The sequence below is a fragment of the Harpia harpyja genome, chromosome 5, assembly GCF_026419915.1.
Source record: "Harpia harpyja isolate bHarHar1 chromosome 5, bHarHar1 primary haplotype, whole genome shotgun sequence".
Classification (NCBI taxonomy): domain Eukaryota; kingdom Metazoa; phylum Chordata; class Aves; order Accipitriformes; family Accipitridae; genus Harpia; species Harpia harpyja.
This window is the reverse complement of record NC_068944.1, coordinates 73,524,218-73,544,496: the sequence shown is the minus strand read 5'-3', so window position 1 is coordinate 73,544,496 and position 20,279 is coordinate 73,524,218. Positions and strand designations below refer to the sequence as shown.

Below are 20,279 nucleotides of genomic sequence, written 5' to 3'. Positions count from 1 at the left end.
AGAATAATCACAAGGAAAATCATATAAGCATAATATGGAAAGCATCTAGTTGTCAAGATTGGAGCATGCTAATCACTTGCATGCCAAACAGATTGCAGAGGGCATAAAAACCGGCCAATCCTATTGCTTTGCAAACAGCAAGGGTTCATATGACTTAGGTGGCTCTGGGAAAATCATTCATCATCAAGTCTTAGCCACACCAAGACACTGTCATTTCAAAGTCTCTCCTTGACAGAAATCAGAGTTTGAGATATGCGCATGTCATTGTCAGCTGATTCTGCCAAGGTGAGTTCATTGTTTGTTTGCTCCGTGGAAAAGTTATTGACACAGAACAACCATGAAACATCTCAAACTATTTTTATAAAGGTTAAAAAAAAAAAGTGAGTAAAGGATGGTTCAAATAAAGGAGATTTAAAGGGAAGAGGGGACATAATTTAGGCATGGTGAAAGCAGAAGAAGGATGCTATAAGAGCTCAGAGTTGAAAAAATTAAGAAAGTGGGATATCTGGAGAGGACAATTGGGATAATTGGCCAGTGGAGTTTGGGAGAAGGAGTGCTAATCTATCTGGTGTGTGTATTAGGATCATAGAAAGGTCAGGGGAACAGTTCTGACCTGCAGAATATTATCAACATCTTTGATTATTTTCCTCTAGAAACGTCTTCCTCTCGTCACATGAACAGTAGTGGTGTGAGGATGCTGCCGGGGGAAATAACACAAATGAGAACATTTGAAAACCAGGAAAATTTAGGTACCTGTCACAGCTTTGAACCAGCTGAGGGATGCTGCCAGTCTGGCCAGGCAATACTTTCAGTTAATGTACGAGTGAGTCCTTCAAGTAGAAGGGCAAGCTATTCTGGCATATCACACCCCTTCAAAACACAAATAGAGTAGCACATTAGTCAACTAAAGTTGATTTCATTATCAACTTTATCAAATTATACCTACTACAAACAGCAAAGCTATGGTTAAGTGAGTTTGACCAGATGTCACATGTCTCTGTAGGGGACTATGGTTTCTGGTGGTGTCCTTCAGATTCCAGTGCTTTTTCTTGAAGAGGTTAACCCAGGTTTTCTTATCCACTGCTTACTTCTTCTTACTTTCCTACCCCAACTCTCATTATATGCTCTGAGGCATTATGCAAAGCTATTCTATTCTCTTCTGTTACATTCTGTTACACTCTGTTACACTCTATCCTATTCTTTTCTATTCTATTCTATTCCATCTAATTTTTCTATTCTTTTTTATTCCATTCTTCAGGGACTTTTGCACATCTGCCACAGACACTCATCACCAGCACCCCCAGTGCCATCCTACTGGCAGTGGTTGTCAGAACAATATAGTTTCTTTTCTCACTTAATTAGGCTGAAGATAAGTAACAAATTTGTTTACAGATCACCTAACCATCAGTTCTTTCCTTATAAGATTACCTGGACAGATGTTTTCAGGGGCCTCCAGCATCTAAATAACAAAGCCTCTCCCTGATTCTTTAAAGGGATGAAAAATTTCTGTATGATATACTGCAATAACATTTAGAAATCTCCATCTATAGAAACTTCCAGATGGGAAGATTAGGTAGCCTAGAGTGTATCTGGGGGAGCTTTGTAAATTGGATATGGAGACAGTGGGAAAGCAGGACATGATATACTGACTGGTCTGTACAGGTAGCCTATGTTATGTGTATGAAAGTGCGCACAACCGCAAAGAGCCTTTTTTCCCTTCCTTTTTTAAAAATGCCATTAATCAATAGTCTGTAAAGGGATTGCTGGGGTGGTGGTGTGGTAACAGTGTATTTCCTGTGGAAAGAATAGAAAGAGAGAGATGCGTCAACAGGCTTTTCTCATTCTCTTAAGTGAATGGTTGTTGAGCACAACTGTCCTGTTCATGTTCATGATGGTTCTTACAGCCCTGGGAGCTCTTTTACTTTCCAGATAATTTGAAGACCTATTCAACTCAAGGAAGATAAGCAGTAAATGGAATAGTTACTTAGGAAAAGGAAACAGGAAAATAGGATTCCTTCTAGCTTAAGGAACACTGCAAGTGTCACAAAAAAATCTCCTAACAAGGAAATTTACTGAGCAAAAGCTCATTACCACAAAATTAGTCTTTCCTTGTTGAGTTCACCAAAGCTCAAGCCTTTGAAACTATGGAATAAAGAGCTACATGCAGGTCAATACAGTCTTAGCTCCAGCTCACCAGGGAGTGAGAGCTCCCAGCAGTTTCCACACACTGTGTCTGTCTTCCTTGGACTGCATGTGGCTTGTGAGCAGTGCAGCCATAGCTCAGAGCTATTTGCATAACTGAGGTTATGCTAGAAAGAGATTTGCGAAAACCCATAGTTTCAAGCTTCTCTCTCACACCATCTTGTGTTTTGTGCCAAAGGACAGAGGTGCTTGTGTGAATACGGGGTGCATCTGCTATGTCTCCTGCCAGCAACCGTCTCTGAACAATGTCAGCCGTGGCAAATGCCAACCGTATTGCCACCGTCTGTTAGCAGACAAGTCTGTTGGTTTAGAGACGTGAGTGTCAGAAGGTATCCCAGGCACAAGGGGAAGTTTGTAAAAGTTACTGGGATGATGATGTTTTCATGGAGCAGACTAAGAAAGAGTATGTTTGGTGCAGGTACCAATTCTTGTTAGTGAAAGAAGCTCGAGTACAGTCATACAGCCTGGTCCCTGTCTGTACCTCAAAGCACAGAATACATCAGTTAGTGCTGCTGCCCGAAGGGCAATATCTATGGAGATATTGTCGATCCCCTTTGCTTTGAGAGGCAGGATGCCTGCATTGCTGTCAGCATTACTAAGACATCTTCATGCTGCCAAGTGCTCCTCTGAGAAAACTCCTGCCACAGCCTTATGTCATACTTTAAGACGAAAAGAAGCAGGCTTTGGCCATTAAAATAGGCGGGGATGTGTTGTGTTTAGGAGATGATTAGGCACTCATCTGCTGTAGTTCTTTGTCAGATCTCTGCAAAGGTAAATCTCTGCTTAAAACTGAGCAATTTTTGTCCCTGTAGTATCATATTCACTCACACGGATTTGAGACAACCCTAAGCATTGTAGCATGTCTTTGACTTCGACCTTTCCAACAAGAGCAATGACTTTTTATGTCACCTTGCAAATCCAGCTCCTAAAGCAATTACACAGTAGGAGTGGTCTGTGCAGGAGTGTGTTTGAAAAGAAAATAACATTAAACTTTCCATTCTAGAAGAGTACCAGTATATCAATATCCAAATCAAATAACATAAAGCTTCCTTTGTCTGCCAACTAGGAATAAGAATGCATTATAGCTCTAATATGATTTTTGCAGTGTCTCTAATATGATGAGGTTTAAATTAAAATAAATACGACTGCATGCTTTTGAAGAGCTAATCAGGCTGAAACATTCTAGCCTAACTGGTGTAGCACAAGAAATAAATGTGTATTTATCTAGGCTGCCTGGACTTACGCGTAACTATTGTGCAGGACATGTGATGGGAAGACAATAGCAGGGTGAAGCACTTAGGCTGTTCCTGGGTGTGCTTGGTAAAAGTCAGTAATAGGAAAATGGTTTGAATATAGTCTGGATGACAGCACTATGGTCCTGCTAATTAATTAGCTCAAGTCTTATTTGTCATATTGGTATTTAATCAATTCTTCCCCCTGCCCCTTTTTTTTTTTTTTTTTTTGAGAAGCTACTTCTTTGTCTGCACTATTCCAGTTCCAGCAGACTGGCACCACAAAACCTAATCATTATAATGACAAAACTCCATTCACTTGTCTATGGGGGCCTTTAGTACTTTTTTTTTTTTGTATTGGGTTTGCGTGGCAAGGTTTTGGTAGCAGGGGGGCTACAGGGGTGTCTTCTCTGAGAAGCTACTAGAAGCTTCCCCCATCTTCGACAGAGCCAATGCCAGCCAGTTCCAAGATGGACCTGCCGCTGGCCAAGGCTGAGCCCATCAGCGATGGTGGCAGTGCCTCTGGGATAACAGATTTGAGAAGGGGGAAAAAAAGTTGCTGGGGCAGAAAAACTGCAGTGGGAGAGAGGAGTGAGAACATGTGAGAGAAACAGCCCTGCAGACCCCCAGGTCAGTAAAGAAGCAGGGGAGGAGGTGCTCCAGGCACCAGAGCAGAGATTCCCCTGCAGCCCATGGGAAGACCATGGTGAGGCAGGCTGTCCCCCTGCAGCCCAGGGAGGTCCACGGTGGAGCAGATCTCCACCTGCAGCCTGAGGAGGACCCCACACCAGAGCAGGGGGATGCCCAAAGGAGGCTGTGACCCTGTGGGAAGCCCATGCTGGAGCAGGTTTTCTGGCAGGACTTGTGACCCCATGGGGGACCCATGCTGGAGCAGTGTGCTTCTGAAGGACTGCACCCTGTGGAAAGGACCCACACTGGAGCAGTTTGTGAAGAACTGCAGCCCATGGGAAGGACCCATGTTGGAGAAGTTTGTGAAGGACTGTCTCCCGTGGGAGGGACCCCATGCTGGAGCAGAAGAAGAGTGAGGATTCCTCCTCCTGAAGAGGATGGAGCAGCAGAGACAACGTGCGATGAACTGACTGTACCCCCATTCACCGTCCCCCTGTGCCACTGGTGGGGAGAAGGTAGAGAATTTAGGAGTGAAGCTGTGCCTGGGAAGAAGGGAGGGGTGGGGGGAAGGTGTTTTAAAATTTGGCTTTATTTCTCATTACCCTACTCTGGTTTGATTGGCAATAAATTAAGTTAATTTTCCCCAAGCTGAGTCTGTTTTGCCCGTGATGGTAATTGGTTGAGTGATCTCTCCCTGTCCTTACCTCGACCCATGAGATATTTTCTCTCCCCTGTCCACCTGAGGAGGGGGAGTGATAAAGCATCTTTGGTGGGCACCTGGCTTCCAGCCAGGGTCAACCCACCACATTTTTTTAAAAAGTCTTTTATCTTCTTTTTTTTTTTTTTTTTTTCCCCTAACCAACCTTTACCTCAGGAAATCTTTAGTCCTCTGTCAGTCTTCACTCACTGACTTCTGATTGCAAATTATGTATGATTCTTGCACTAAAAAGCAAAGCAGCAGCTTTAGCACAGCAGAATAGACTGGTCCTGATTTGAAACTCTTGACAAACCAGCAGTCCCTAAGACTTTCTGACCTGGACTTTTATCTTGCCACAGCTCATGGACTCAAAACAATTCTGCAAAGGCCCAAATTCCCAGAAGTACCTTCTGAAAAACTATTCTTTGTAAAAAGCACGTGCCTGCTGGCTTCCTGATGATCACAGATCTGTCTCTCTTTGAAGGACTGATACTGATACACCTTTTTTAAGCACACCTTGTCAGGAGAGTTCCAAAATGCCATCTGCTAACGGACTGTATTTCAAAAGTTCAGATTCCTACAGCACTGAGTGCTGGAAAGGGACAAAGTTAGCTCTGAGTACATATTTCGGGAAGTTGTTGCTCAGGGGCTACAGCAGCAGAATTAACAGGGGATTCTGATTAACAGCCAAAACACAACTTGAAAGTACCTAACTCTGACTCCCAGTTGTTCATTAAACAGTCACATGGTCATCACAGGCTCCTCTGGAAGGAATTCACTGTAGGAAATGTTGTTGCATCCAATGTGAGTTTGTACAGAAAAGCAAGTCACACTGTTCTATTGTTAGTGAAAGAATTACTCAATAAGCAGTGGACTTAAAGCAAAAATTTGCCTCAGTCTAAAGCATGAACTTCTTTTTTTCTCAGATGAATGATGTCTTAAGTTCCATAGGCTCCATAGTAACCAAAACAAAATACACTGGAGGCACCTAAAAGTTAGGAAGGACAAATCCCACCTGAGTTTATGTGAAATTCATTTGTGATGATGTAATATATCAGCACACAGATGAAGCTATTGACTGAATTCAATGTGGAGAAACTTAGAGTTTTGGTTCTTGAGTTCCTGAGATTAATCCCAGTTGTATGGGCCAAATTCACAGCTCTCACATGGGTCAAGGACCTGAAGGATTACACAGGACTTTTAGCATCTTGAAAAAATGGCTGCTTTTTTTCTTTTTCTGTATTTTTACTTAAGATGCCTCTGCACTTCCAGGCTCTACATTTGAGATCTGCTATTGGCTATTGTCCCCCCTCCCAGATAGTAACTTCTGAGAGCACCAGAGGTGGCAAGAAAACTCCCTTTCTGAAAGATGCCCATTGCAGACAAAAGATGAAATTTCATAGGAGAACACCCACAGTCCTCATGGTGCTGAGTAGCAAACCTCTCCAGGAGACATTTGATGCCTTAGCTTTCATTAGAAATAAAATTAATAGGGTAAGTGCTGTCACAGGGTCAGCTATTCTCATTTTGAAATCCAGCCTGCCTACAGTTTAAAATTTATTTTCTTTAAATACCATGTTTGGGAACCTGCAACCCACAATAACCATCTGCTCCATTACCATTAATTATTGAGAATCCAAGTGGTTAATTACAAGTACTAATACAACTGGCCTAGATAATCCTGAAGTAAAAACGTAGGACAAAAAATAACCTCCCTGCAGAAATCACACCAGGAGTCTGTCTGTGTTTTGTGCAGGTGATTCCAGCCTTTGCTCAGCCTGTGTTCATGAAAACAACGTTTACAGCAGAATATTTCAGATTTTGTACAGAAATGAAGAGATCATTCTTAACGAATCAATGAACTTCAGAGTGCACCTGCTTCTGGATGGCGAAAGGGTGAGTTGTCTTGGGATGCGCATAAAAACCAGGAGGGCTGGGATTCCTCTTTACCTAACTTTAAGTGTCCATTGCAGAAATATCTCCTTTTGGGAAGTTGTTATGGGGTCCCTGTGCTGTCACAGGTCTCATCAATGTAACTGCTGGAGGTAAAGTCATGATTTATCTGACCAAATACCAGCATCTGCATTAGAAGGAGATTGCCTGTTCTGTACCTATCATTACCTGTACTGACAAGGGTGCCTGGGGTGATTTATTTATTTGTAAATGCTGACACTATAAACATCTGCATTAGGTCAGATAGACCCTCTGCACTGTGCCTGTTAAGATGAGTAGTCTACACCCTGGCATTCCAGTGTTGACATATACTGGTAAATCAGTATATCAGAAACTCAAGTGTATTGACCTTAATTTGTCATTTGTGTACTAGATCACTCATTCTACTACATATCTGTGTAGATCAACCTCATCTGAGAAAACTGGGAATCTTTGGCATCTTTCTAGGACCAGCTTCTACTCCTACCATCCGTTACTGCTATCTTCTCCTCCTCCTCTCTCCTTGTAACTGGTTTTTGCTACAGCAATGACAATACTGTGACCAAGCTACCCAGTCCCTTTCCACCACTCAGAGGTCTCCTCACCTTTCTCCTTAGTGCTTCTGACTGCAGGAGTGTATGGCAGAGTTGCTGGAGCTTACCCTTCCTATAGTCCACATACAACTCCTTTGCTTTCCGTTACGCCTCCTCTAGAATAGGTTCATATTGGGATCCTTCTCCCCATTTGTCATGCACTCTTTCAAACACAACGAGCATCTGCACAAGGGAAGTACATGATCTGAACCACCCATCTTGTAAGACACCTTTGGCTTCCTCTTACTGATGTGAAACTAATGTCTTCCAGTGATAACTCCTGTGCCTAGGAGCTACAAGAGAGGAGCAATCTTAGAGTATGGAGAGTACTGTTTTACTGGACTCTTAAACAGAAAGGGGAGAAAGTGTCACAGTAGAATGGCACTGAGATCTGGCCCAATGTGTCATCGCTGTGCTTTGCCAGCACAAGGCCTGGTACAAAATATATGGCATTAGTACTTGCTTTCAGTCATAATGAGAGACACATGGCATCAGCTGTTTTTGCTAAATCAACATGCCATCAAAAATAGGTCCTACAGGTTATGCAGCCAGTGTGAATTAAATGCTGTGTGTTGAACTTGGGGCCAGAGGTGCTCACCCGTCCTTCCTTGTATAACTTTGTATTTGAACATGAAGAGATTTAAAATTTGTTTTGTCCTATTTCAACACATATATCCAGGGGTTATGTAGAGCTCTAAATTAAAACAGCTGGAGAACCTAAGTTAAGCTTATTTCACATACTTCCCTTTCCCTCCCACTTTCTTCTTGGTGTTTTATTTTGTTGTTGTTTTGGTTTGTTTTTTTTTAACATAGTGTCATCAATTTATTCCTCCCTCGAACTGTTGTTTTGTGTTATGTGAAAAATTACTAAGTGCAAGTTTATCAATATTCCTTAGGAAAATGTTCCAACATGCTTAATTGAATATTAATTTTATCCTTCCTCACTGGAACATCTCTGATTGAAAGTCCCTCCCCTCAAATTACAGCAGTTTCTGCTGTGTTGAGCAGGGATGATTTCTGATGATTTTTGCATTAATATTCAGGAAAGTTGTGCACCTCACAAAATGAAAAAAAAAAAAAAAAAAAGAAATCCCACAAGATTCCTCACAGCTAAAACTCATTCTGACTCTTGATGTGCTGTGTGCATCACACTTGTCTTTTCATAGGAGGTCCCTTGGGAAAAAGGCAGCTGCTCAGTTCTATACTTACAGAATGGTTTTGCACAGAGAAAACTCCATTATCTCTGTATGATGAAGTTGCTTTGGGTTTTCACAGGTGTAGAATAAGAGGATAAACAGGTCTGTTGGTCCCAGATGAGCTGCTGAAGACACTTTAAAGAATCAAATGCAAAAAATAAAGGTCTGCAAAACTTTTTGCGTGTTGAGCAGATTAACAGAATTCACTTCTGCTTAATGCTTCCAGGCCTCTTTTTTCTGCTTTGATGTCTTGTCCTCCAAAACTTTGCCAATTTGATCTAAATATGGGAGAGACCAAAGTGTGCTACTCCACTGGGCACCATGCTCAGAAGAAACCTACTATATCCACAACTACTGTTCAAAGACAGTTTTGCATCTCTGTCACATAATCTCACATGTTGGATGCAATCCTTGCAATGTGGCATTGGCAAAACACCTAGAGATTTGTAAAGGGTTTTAAATATTATCTCTGTTCATAACTTCTTAACTTATTTAACACACAACAGATGTGAGTCCTTTTTGTGCCAATTGTGTGCTATGGTGAGTTTTTTTGGTTGAGGGTGAAGGATCTGTTCGCTGCTTTTTCTGTAAATGGAAGTTATGATAAATAGACAAGCAAGTTAGACTGGGTAATGGAAGTATTGAGTTCATATGCTCCATGTGGTTTCTGCTGCCAGAACTGGAATTATCAAATATTATAAAAAGGGAGCAGTGTGCTTTCTCCTCATGGTGCTAGGGTAGTTTTGTTGATGAGACAAGTTGCTGAGATAGGCTCTGTACAAAAAAAACCAAACAATAAAACCTAATGTCCATTTGCTACTGGTTTGGTTTGGTTTGGTTTGGCTTTTTCCCCCTCCTCTTGCATAACCCTAGATAAGTTTAAGTATAGATATACATCTTTTTTGTCTGGCATTAAATGGAAGAAGCCTCAATTATCCACCTAGAAGTGGCACTGAGCATACCTTTCACCATATAAATGGTGCTTTAAAACTCTCTGGTTTATTAGATGCCTTTTTCTATATTATCCCAGAATGCAGCATTCTTTGAATTCATAGGAAACAATATTGCAGGCTGAGGCAGCCTTCAGTGTTACAAAGAAGTCTAATTTATTTTCATAAGCTTTAGCTTTCATTCTTATTAAAGCAGGAGCTCTGCCTCTTTCATCAAGCAATAAAACAGGTAACTTGTCTGTCTCCTTGCTTGCTGGCTCCATTCAGGGACAATTCTGTAGCAGGGAGAGGATAGAGCGAAGCAAGCTGGGATATCACAGTATATTAGATTTTGTACTTTCCAGAGAAATTTAAGTGAGATGGGACATCCAGATCATTCAGTCTGACATTTTGGCTAAATGGTTACATATTATGGAAGTACGTAACAAGAATGCTGGAAACTTCAGCTCTAAGTATTTTCACAGCTCTTAAAAGCTAAGCTAAAGATGTAAATGTAAACCTGAAAAATTAGAATTCAAAATTGAAACAATGCACTTGATTCCAGGCTGGTTCAACAGAAATTGGAGTGCTTTGTATATGCTTTTTATTGTATAAAAAACTTCTGCTTTTCATATACAAATACTTTCTATTGAACAGATTCCAAACAGTGTTTAATAAAATGCATTTCCCTACCAGTACAGTCCTTTGGCAAGAGAGGTAGAGGTTAGAAAACAGCTGGAACTCTGGACAGCACCTTCTGGAAAATTGTGTGTGCTCACAGATGAATAGGGGATCTTTTTGCACAAGCTATGAGGCCCAAGGTGGGAGCACTAGGGGGAATGTAGGCACACCCCAGCAACAGAGACCAGGATACTGAATGTGCAGACTTTCCACAAGACACAAGATGATGTTGCAAGAAAATGCAAAGTAATATTAAGCTGATGCAAACAATGAAAAATTAATCAAATGAGAAATGACAAAATTAATTTCAGTCTTGTTTGATTTTAGAGGAAAAAAAGAAAGAATGGAATGCATGTACTATTTCAAAGAAAGCTTTCAAAATTTCTGTTCAGAACTGTCTGTCTTTATTTTTGACTGGAGACAAGATCAGCATGTGAAATGCAATAATATTGCCCAGAGGTCAGATGTTCTGAATTTGCCTTACTTTTATTTGGGTGTATGGAATATTACAGAACAGAATGACATTCCTTGTTTAGTATGAATATATTTCCACAAACACAGATCTTTATTTTCTCTTTCACAAGTTGTGATTTTAATCATTAACAGAGCTGAGAGGTCAAAGAACTTTGTAAAAAACACTGCAAGACCCTTTACAGAATACCTGGGAGGAAACTGCTTGGCTTAGCCAGTCAAACACTAATTATATTCCAGAGAAATTTTTCAGGCTGATTTCTTAAGTAGTTTGGTGTGAAAATTTAAAACTTTTCTTCATGAGAAAAAAACATAATTAAAAAAAAAAATCTGATAGTGTATCAAACTTTTGGAAAATTATACAGTCTGTATATGATAACTGTGAAAAACATCCATACAGTCCCAGTATTGCTAAAATAAGCAACCCATATTTCATTTAAGGACAATATTATTTCATACAGGAGACTGAGGAATGATAGAATTTTCAATGACTCTTCTGTATAAGCTATGGAAAAGCCATTTTGTTTTTTCCCATGTAAAGGATCTTATGCACCTGTGGTTCTAGTAAGTGAAAAAAAGTAAAACACAGGAAAGTCCAGCAGGTCTCAAAGCTGTATAGTAACTTGTGTCATGTAATTACCGTACGTAATTCTGTTGTGTCTCAATCTGTGCATAAGCCTTTTAATGATATTTTCTCATGAAGAGTCCAGTGATTTTTGAACAACTGACCAATTTTCACTTATCTTAATATTTACACTTCCAATAAACAAAGGAAAATATGTAATCTCTGTAGTGAGATTTGATTTTATGTGGGTTTTTGCACTATTCAAAGCAGTCTGATTTCAATACAGTTTTGGGATTAAAAATATCCTATACTTGCACATTAATGCATGACGCCATGCAGTGATGAACATCTCGAAGTCTCTCAGACATCTGCTCATTGCCTCAAGGTGTTTTGAGCTAGTGTCACTAGCTATTGAACTTGTTTTAAACACAGACTCAGATTTCAGTGACAGTTGCTCAGCAGTATTAGGCACAGACCCAAAATTTCATCCCCTCTGTTGGAGGATGAGGTGTGCTTTGTCTGAAGCACTATACTTGAGTTGCATTCCTATTTTAAATTCAGTCTGTAACTTCAGTAATGATTATTTCCTTTGCAACTGCCAGCAACTGTGATTTTTAGTGACAACAATTCATTAAAAAGGAAAAAGTCTTTTTTTTTCTGAAAGACATACTTCCAGGTGTTTTGAGACAAACACAAAAGGGAAAGCACATTTTTAGTGAACAGAAGCTGGAATTTTCTCCTCACATCTCTGTGCCTGTGGTCATGCTAGAAGAAATACCATATTACTTCAGAAGGGTTTAAATTTTACATCTTTGATAATTTTGTCAAAGTACAATCAATCCTTGATTCTCAATTTTCTTGCTTCAACAGAAAAAGGTACACTGTAGATGGAGCTTCACCTTTGGAAAACCTAACTAAATGTTTTGGGTTTGTGTGGCGGGGATTTTGGTAGCAGGGGAGGGGGCCACAGGGGTGGCTCCTGTGAGAAGCTGCTGGAAGCTTCCCCGGCTCCAAGTGGGAGCCGCCTCTGGCCAAGGCCGACATCATCAAGTCAGTGATGGCAGTAGCGCCTCTGGGAGAACAGATTTAAGAAGGGGAACCTGCAGTGAGTGAGGGGATTGGAATGTGAGAGGAACCCCTCTGCGGATACCGAGGTCAGTGAGGAAGGCAGGGAGGAGGGGATGCCCCCGCAGCCCGTGGGGAGACAGCAGGCTGTCCCCCCCCAGCCCATGGAGGGGAGCGGGGGAGCAGATGCCCACCTGCAGCCCGGGGAGAGAGGAGCCCACGCCGGAGCAGGGGGATGGATGCCCCCCAAGATGGCCGCCGCTCCCTGGGGAAGCCCGCGCTGGAGCAGCCTGGGACTGAAGGACTGCAGCCCACAGAAAGGACCCAGGCCAGGGAAGTTTGTGAGGAACAGCAGCCTGTGGGAAGGACTCATGTTGGAGACGTTCATGGAGGACTGTCTCCCATGGGAGGGACCCCACGGTGGAGCAGGGGACGAGTGAGGAGTCCTCCCCCTGAGGAGGAAGGAGCGGCAGAGACAAGGTGTGATGAACTGACCTCAACCCCCATTCCCTGTCCCCCTGCGCTGCTGGGGGAGGAGGTGGAGAAAGCTGGGAAGGAAGAAGTGGTGGGGGGAAGGTGTTTTAAGATTTGGGGTTTACTTCTCATTATCCTTGTTTTGATTTATAGTAAATTAAGTTGATTTTTTTTCTTCCTCAAGTTGAGCCTGTGTTTTGCCCATGACCATAACTGGTGAGTGACTCCTCCCAGTCTTTGTCTCAACCCACGAGCTTTTCTTTATATTTTCTCCTCATCCCCCTGGGGCCGTGGGGGAGGAGTGAGCAAGCAGCCTCGTGGTGCTCTGTTAAAGGCTAGGCTTAAAACATGACGCTAAACATGTTTTATGTTATATATGTTATAGATCCTACCTGTCAGAGCAGACTGGATGCCTCTCATATTGCCTTCAGTGCATTTTTGGTATCATCTGTTCTTAAGAACGTGCTAATGAGCTCAAGAAAGTAGAATTCATGTTGCCTAATTTGAGCCATCTAAAATTGAAGTGTATCTAGACCAAGATATTTCTCTAGGCTCTATCTATTGTCAATGGAAAGAGGCAGCACAAACAGAAATCAATTGTCCTTTTCTGATATATACCTCAGGATGGGTCAGCTCACTGTATACATCTGCTTGTTGCTTTCCACTGACAAAAGACAGAACCTAGATGTCTTACCTCACCATTTTGTGGCAAAAATTGGGTAAAAAGAAGTTTTATTTATAATACCCTATCCCCAGTGAACAACTCTACTTTTCTACCTGCATTCCTTTGCATCTTCTGTTGTACTCTGGAATACAATAAAGGATGCTTACATTCACAGAAAGACTTATTTTGGTAATAAAATGAATAATTTTTTGTTCATATTTCCATTTAAGTTGATAGAAATAAAAACTTTTTTTACTACATTGCTGGGGAAGAAAAGACACTTCAAAGGAGTAAAGGAGAAAGTGCAGGGCAGTTTAATCCTTCTTCCATTCTAATTTATTTATTTCCATTGATAATAGTTACTTGAACTGTGCCAAGCTGGGATGTTGTCCAACGTAGTCCTTTCCAGGTGAAGCTAAGAAACTGACAGCTCCCTTCATGTACTGTTTCATAAAACCCAATTAAAGTATTTTATTGACAATAAAAGAGGGGTAATCTTGCTGGTGGGACCTATTAGATGAAGGTACTAGTGAGTCAGCTTATGATCACACATGATATGTTCAGTGGTTTTGGCAAGTTGAATCCTACCATGTATAAACATGTTCAGCACCCTGCAACAAAGTGAACAGTTAAACTTCTGTTAATTGAAGCTTTAAAACCAGTAAAAGCCTTTGAATTTTGCAAAGAAAATGGTCTAGATGAGAATCCTTGATAAACTTCCTCCATGAATCTATCAAGGACCAGAAGGAGTGACTGGGAGGCAGGAAAGCCTCAGTTTGCTGAGAAACAAGCTAAAAGGCTAATGATGAGAGAGCAGAAATTGTCAGAATTATTTGAGCCATTTCTGATTGTTTTAAACAGTAAACTTTGAATCTTGCATTAGTTACAGGTAGGTAACCGAAGGATTCATGGCTATTTCTCAACCAAGAAAATCTAGTCCTTGTTCTCATTCAGCTGACAAGACAACCCAAGTGAATACTCGTTCAATGAGGGAGCACAGCTTTAGAAATACTCCGCCGTCTCTCAGTGTGCAAAGAGCAAACATCCGACAAATGCAGTGCTCTACACGCTCTGGTTACTCTTGTCTGGAGTGATTTTTTTGACATGACAGGACACCCGTGAGCAGATAACACCTCTGACTGCTCTGGTTCCCTCTGACTCCTTCAGCAGTTACCTTGACTTGCTGTCACATTTGCTCCTTTCTGCCACTGTGGTGGAGTGCTGCTGTTGCTGCCTATTTTTGCCTTTGCTCTTATCAGACAAACCCATCTACTTTTGCCTTCAGTGTTGTAGGTGCCAACTTACAAAGGTAACCTTACCTTTCTCTTTTTGTAGGTGGAAGATGCATTGAGTGAGGCAGATTTTCAGCTTAAGTTGGACCTGCACTTTACTGATAGCGAACAACAGTAAGTGCTGTTTTCAACCTCAATTAGTAATGCAGGGGTTTGTTCAACTGGGAAATTGCTTTGATGAAGTGAGAGTCCTTTAGAAAAATGGATAGCTTTGATAAGTCTTTCCTTTGCCTCAGTGTTGAAGTCTTTCTGTTTCTCCTCTCTGTATTTGAAGAGTGTATCTCATACTCCTCTTTAAAGCAACATTTTTTCTTCTTTACGTGTGAAGTTTTCAAAGGTGTTAAGTGTTGCTCTATGTCTGCTGCTATTAAAGTCAAAGGGAATATCATCACTCACCTCCATGTAAGCAGGGGCTGTGGTTCAGGAATTCATTTATCTCAGGAGAGAACAAAGTATTTTCTGGCTCAAGATGGGTATATGAACATGCTAAGCGCTTTTCTTGTATTAAGAACTAAAGGCGTCTCTATATTTTAGAAGGAAAGACTCTTCCCATTGAGTTTGACTTCTTCCAACTGCATTGGATTCCATAGTCTTAGGTGAAGTGGAAGTTGCATCCCTTCCTGAGACATAGCAGAAAGTGTGATCCCAGACATTATTCAGCCTCACTGAAGCACAGAAAAGGCTTCCAATGACTTCAGCAGCATTTTATGGGGGTGGAGGGGGTGCAGAGAAATCATTTGAGCTGTGTTTCATGCTAAGATTGTCCGCATGTGATTTTATTCATATCCATAGGGCACATAAACAAATTTCAAGAACAAGTTTCCTTTACCTTCAAGATACAAAAAGTGAAAACTTGTTCTCCCAGGCAGGTGGGACCGGACCATCACTCATTAGCTGTGATGCTGATGGGTCTAGAAAAGAGAAAAAACAACCATTAAGTGATAGCCAAAAATAAAAAGGACTGAAACATTCAAGTTATGAAATTGTGCTCTAACACATCCATTTAATTTCTGTTATCATCTGAATTATTAATCCAATTTACCATTAAAAAAAGCAGTGATTTTTAGAAAAGGATATACTGCAAATCTCATTGAAACACTTCTTGGCACTAACCATGCACCATACTCAACCATCTCATCATAGGTTTTCTCAGCTCTGGGAAGCAATTGGCTTCAGAAGGGTCTTTAATACTGTAAAACAATTCTTTAGAAGTGAGTTTCACTTGCATTGGGAGGATGTGGTTAGGCATGCTCCAGGTTTACATCTGAGGCTCCTGCCCCATAAGTGACTCAGATGTCATGTGGTTGACTGCACACTAGGAAAGTTATTCTGGAACAGTTATAATCAAACCTTAAATTAAAGTCTTCATTTTTATTTAATGAAAAAAGGAGAAGCCAGTCCAACTTGTATTGTTTCTCTGCAGTTACTTCACCTACTCTTTTTTTTTGGCCTCTTGCAAAAAGTTTTTCATAAGATCAGCTATCTGGAAAGGTACCCTGAATATTTTCATCTCTTTCTGATGCGGGACTGCTTCTAACTCTCATAGATTGCCTGAGTTGATTGTTCTTACACTGAAAATCACAAGTAGTGAGCTGTCCTGGCTATGAACACTCAAATAAGCTAAGCAGTTTGCTAAATGCATTTCCTTCTGCCCCTTAGTTCTTAATGTCCCCAGAACAATTGCATAGGTAGACATCAAGAAAAATCACCAGGGGAAATCAGAATTACATCACATCTGTTCTTCTTTTATACAGTATATTTATATCTACATCTGTTATTTATTTTTGGACTTATATGTGTATGTATATGTATATTTATATTTATTTATATTTATGCTAGGCACAAGTACAACACAAGACATCAGTTATGTAAACCCCTATGAAGCTGGGAAGTAATAAAAATTCACCTCAAGCCATTTCCCAGTCTGCTGCCTGTAGCATGTCACAGGCTGTGACAACTCAAGCTCTCCCCAACCTTTGTAAACCTCTTTCTCTTCCAGGCTGAGAGATGTTCCAGTGATCCCCATGATCAGCAGCCGTACACTGTGTCTTCACTTCCACCCCCGGAGAGGTCTGCACCACCATGTTCCTGTCATGTTTGACTATTTCCACCTGTCAGTGATATCTGTCACGGTGCATGCGTCACTGGTAGCATTACACCAGCCTCTGATCAGGTAAAGGACACAGAAATGTCTGTTGAAAGGCAGAGGAGATTCCTTTTCTGAGTTCATTTGCTTACTATATAGAAGAAGCAGAGAGAATAATTTAATTTGAAGTTTTTTTGGTCCTGGGTTAGGATTCTGGAGATTGGGGTTTAGAGCCAGCCTCTGACACAGGTTCCTTCCCTTGATAAAACACTAGGGATATGATCAAAAACTAGCAAAATCTTTGGGAAGAGGTTCAGAAATTTTGATTAGTCTCGATCTCTCTATTCCCCATCTGTAACATGAAGAAAGTGAAAATTCTCTTCTTGGCTGTTTTTCCTCTTTAGTCTAAAAGCAACTAAGAGCATTTACATTTTTTTCCCCTGCTGTTTTCTAAAGCATTTAGGACAGTTGGACTCTAATCTCATCTGTGGCCTCTGTGCATTAGCATAATTCATAATATGGCTGGAAGGAGGCATGCATGAGTCAGTACTGGATAAGGCTCCGTTGAATTTTTTCTTTGCAGCATCATCTGATTTAACCATGCAGCAGTATAATACTAGCTGCCATGGGGTCTAGGTGTGATTTATGTTATCTGATTTGTAATGACAAGAAAATAATTCAGAACTCCTTCAAATAAAACAGGGCTGGAGGTCAATATCCTCTAATACTTAGAGCAGGCGAGGGGAAGCAAAGGTCTTTCTGGCAATTTACTTTGTGTCCAATCTTGTCATTGCGTGAGATAAAGAGTGCTAAGAGGGAGGGAACTCCTTTGGTCCTGAAGCAAAATGCAGTGTTGTCGTGGTTTAACCCAGCAGGCAGCTAAACACCACAGTGTTTTATCAGCACCACAGTGTTATTAACATTATTCTCATCCTAAATCCAAATCACAACACTATACCAGATATTGGGAAGAAAATTAACTCTATCCCAGCTGAAACCAGGACAAGCGTTCAGTGTAGTTCAGCTTCCCTTACTCCAGCAAGGCCTTGCTGTTTACCAAATGACCAGGAGACACTTAAGTTTGTCAAATGTTGTGCAAAGAGCAAATAGCACTGTGTCACAAAGAAAAGATGAACCTGCAGATTCTTTTTTTCTCAGGTTTTGTGTTTTGACTTAATACATCTTTGCTTCAGTTCACCATTTATATAAAGGCATTGCTTGTACACAACGCCATAGAATGAATTAAGATTCTAAGAGGCTGAGTTGTGACAGTGATGCTAGTCATATTAGTAGATCAGACTGACATATCTGTCTTTCCTTCTGTTGCTGAGTTACAGGTAACTGCCATATCTCTCTTCTGTTATGTGTTGACTTTTTAAATAGTGAATTAGATTGTAACAGACTACTTCTAACCAGATAATTTTGCTCAGATAATTTGCCCATTGTTCTACTCTATAAAAGGATGAAAGAAAAAAAGTTATCAGGCTTAATGACTGTTTTCAGTGCTCTGTTATCCTCTAATGAATGGAGCTGCAGAGACTTGTTACTGTTATTAGGCATAAATCTCGTGATGAGCAACTGTTCCATAGTCAGATTAGTACAGCTTTTAAAATATTATTTTGTGGATATTTATGAAGTATACAATATTTTTACTTAATGCAGTGGAATGAAGATTTTTGACAACACAATATAGAGTCTCATTTGCGTAAGGCAGTAAAATAATTTTAAAGTGTGATACTGAAGATTTATCTTCTTCTTGATAAATATTCAAAACCCAAAGAGTTTTTATATCATGTGTTCTCTAAATATAAATCAGGGTAAAGACACCAGTGTAAAAGAAATGCCAGTTCCAAGCGTTCTGAAACAAAACCAGCCAACTAAAACTTACTTGTTTTTGTCACAGCTCAGAGCTTTTCTGCTTACCACTTATCATTGGAGTTTACTTGGAACATAGAAAAAAAGGTTTAATTGCAAAATCAGATCTTTATTTTTGTAACACAATAGAACTTGAATGACTGGAAAGTCTTTTTTGTCATATTATAGAAATATAAACACCAGAGAGTTGCATTGTCTGGGAAAAAATATCTATGCAGTATTTCACTGTGTTTTGATTTGCTACCTTGAGCTGTCCCATCATAGTATGTACTTTACATGTATATACATATTATTTCTACACATATGTATACACTTAAATGTAAAACAACAACAGTTCTAGACTTACCCTGAAAATAAAGATCACACATTATGTAAAATAGAAATTCACTGCTGTCCTGAAGTTATCCTGGAAAACAACTTTGCCTGAAGCACAGCTATCTGCTCACATAAGCCCTGTGGACTCAGCTTTTCATATTTTGTTGTCTCTGTTGGCAAATCGGATACTCTTCCCCAAAGTTCTTCCCTGTCGTCTGTATTGAAACAGTGAAAACAGTAGGGAAACCAGCAAGACCGATTCAGGCCTTTCCCTGCAGGGTAATGTACACCCACAAATAGCTGCTGTTGGGCAAACCTTGCCAGGGTGCCTCCATTACCTCCTGTTTTTTGACAAGTGAACATTTTGATATCGATGTTTGTCCTGGTTAATAATTCTTATATAATAAATATACATTAGGTTTGATACTTCTAAGCCCTCACCTCTTACCAAACTGCGAATGAGTGAAAATCATGTTTCTGGGACCTTTTGCAGGATTCTGGATGGAAATTTTGTGATTCAGCTTTTCTAAAGAGTATTACCCTCAGCTTTTTAATGGGGTCCCAATTCATGCCAACTGCTAATGGCTTTATGCATTTACTAAGGAGGTGAGAGGCTGGGTGGTAAGGTGATGAGGCAGACCTGCAGTCAACTTACCTCCAGCTCTGTTATCTCTACAGCAATCACATTTGGTCTAGATGTGGGATGACCAGGAGCATGGAGGGATGCTTTGGGGCTTGCATCACCTCTTCTCTTGGCTCCTTGGGCAGGTGCATCCCTCTGAAATGTTGCTGCAGAGCAGACTCTGAGCAGCAGCGAAAGGGTTGGGTGGCTTTGACTTGTCCTTACAGAGCACTGAGCCAGAGCTTGGTTAAAAATTCTAACTTTTTGACCTTTAGAGTTGTTTGACTTCTCTAAAAAGGCCCCCAGAAGTGGCTGGGGAAGCTGGACAGCTTGGGGCCAAGTCCAAAACTTTGGTTTTCCAGGCAGGAGTCCAATAATAGGAGAGAACAAGGATGTAGGGTGCAGTGGTTGCGATAGATATTGTCTCGACCCAAAACACTGCTCCCCTCACCTGCATCTTGCCCTACATCCAAACCCTTCCACCAGGCACAGCAGGACATTGTCACACCACTGCTTGCAAAACACAGGGCTCAAACTGTGCTGCTGCAGACCCCAAGCCCCTTGCTCTCCCACAGCAACAGCTGCTGTGCAGGGCGGTGGTGTCTGCACCGAATGCTTTTGGCAGCTGCAGATCACAGAGCAGTATTTTCAGACTTTGGGGATGTGGGAGAAATAGACAAGAATATAGAGCAGGCGTTGGCTGGCACGTCTCTCCTAACATCACAGAAATGACAGTTCTCTTCGGAAAGTAAAGGGTG

General features: G+C 40.9%; 1 protein-coding gene across 1 annotated transcript in view; it reads left to right on the top strand.

Moving 5' to 3' along the window:
• Positions 1 to 20,279, top strand: part of FAM135B (family with sequence similarity 135 member B) — a 212,262-nt gene that overhangs the window by 125,553 nt on the left and 66,430 nt on the right. Inside the window, exons 4-6 of the mRNA XM_052788410.1 lie at positions 6,518 to 6,657; positions 14,667 to 14,737; positions 16,623 to 16,796. Of these exons, the coding sequence (XP_052644370.1) occupies positions 6,518 to 6,657; positions 14,667 to 14,737; positions 16,623 to 16,796 (385 nt within the window). The remainder of the gene's footprint in view (positions 1 to 6,517; positions 6,658 to 14,666; positions 14,738 to 16,622; positions 16,797 to 20,279) is intronic.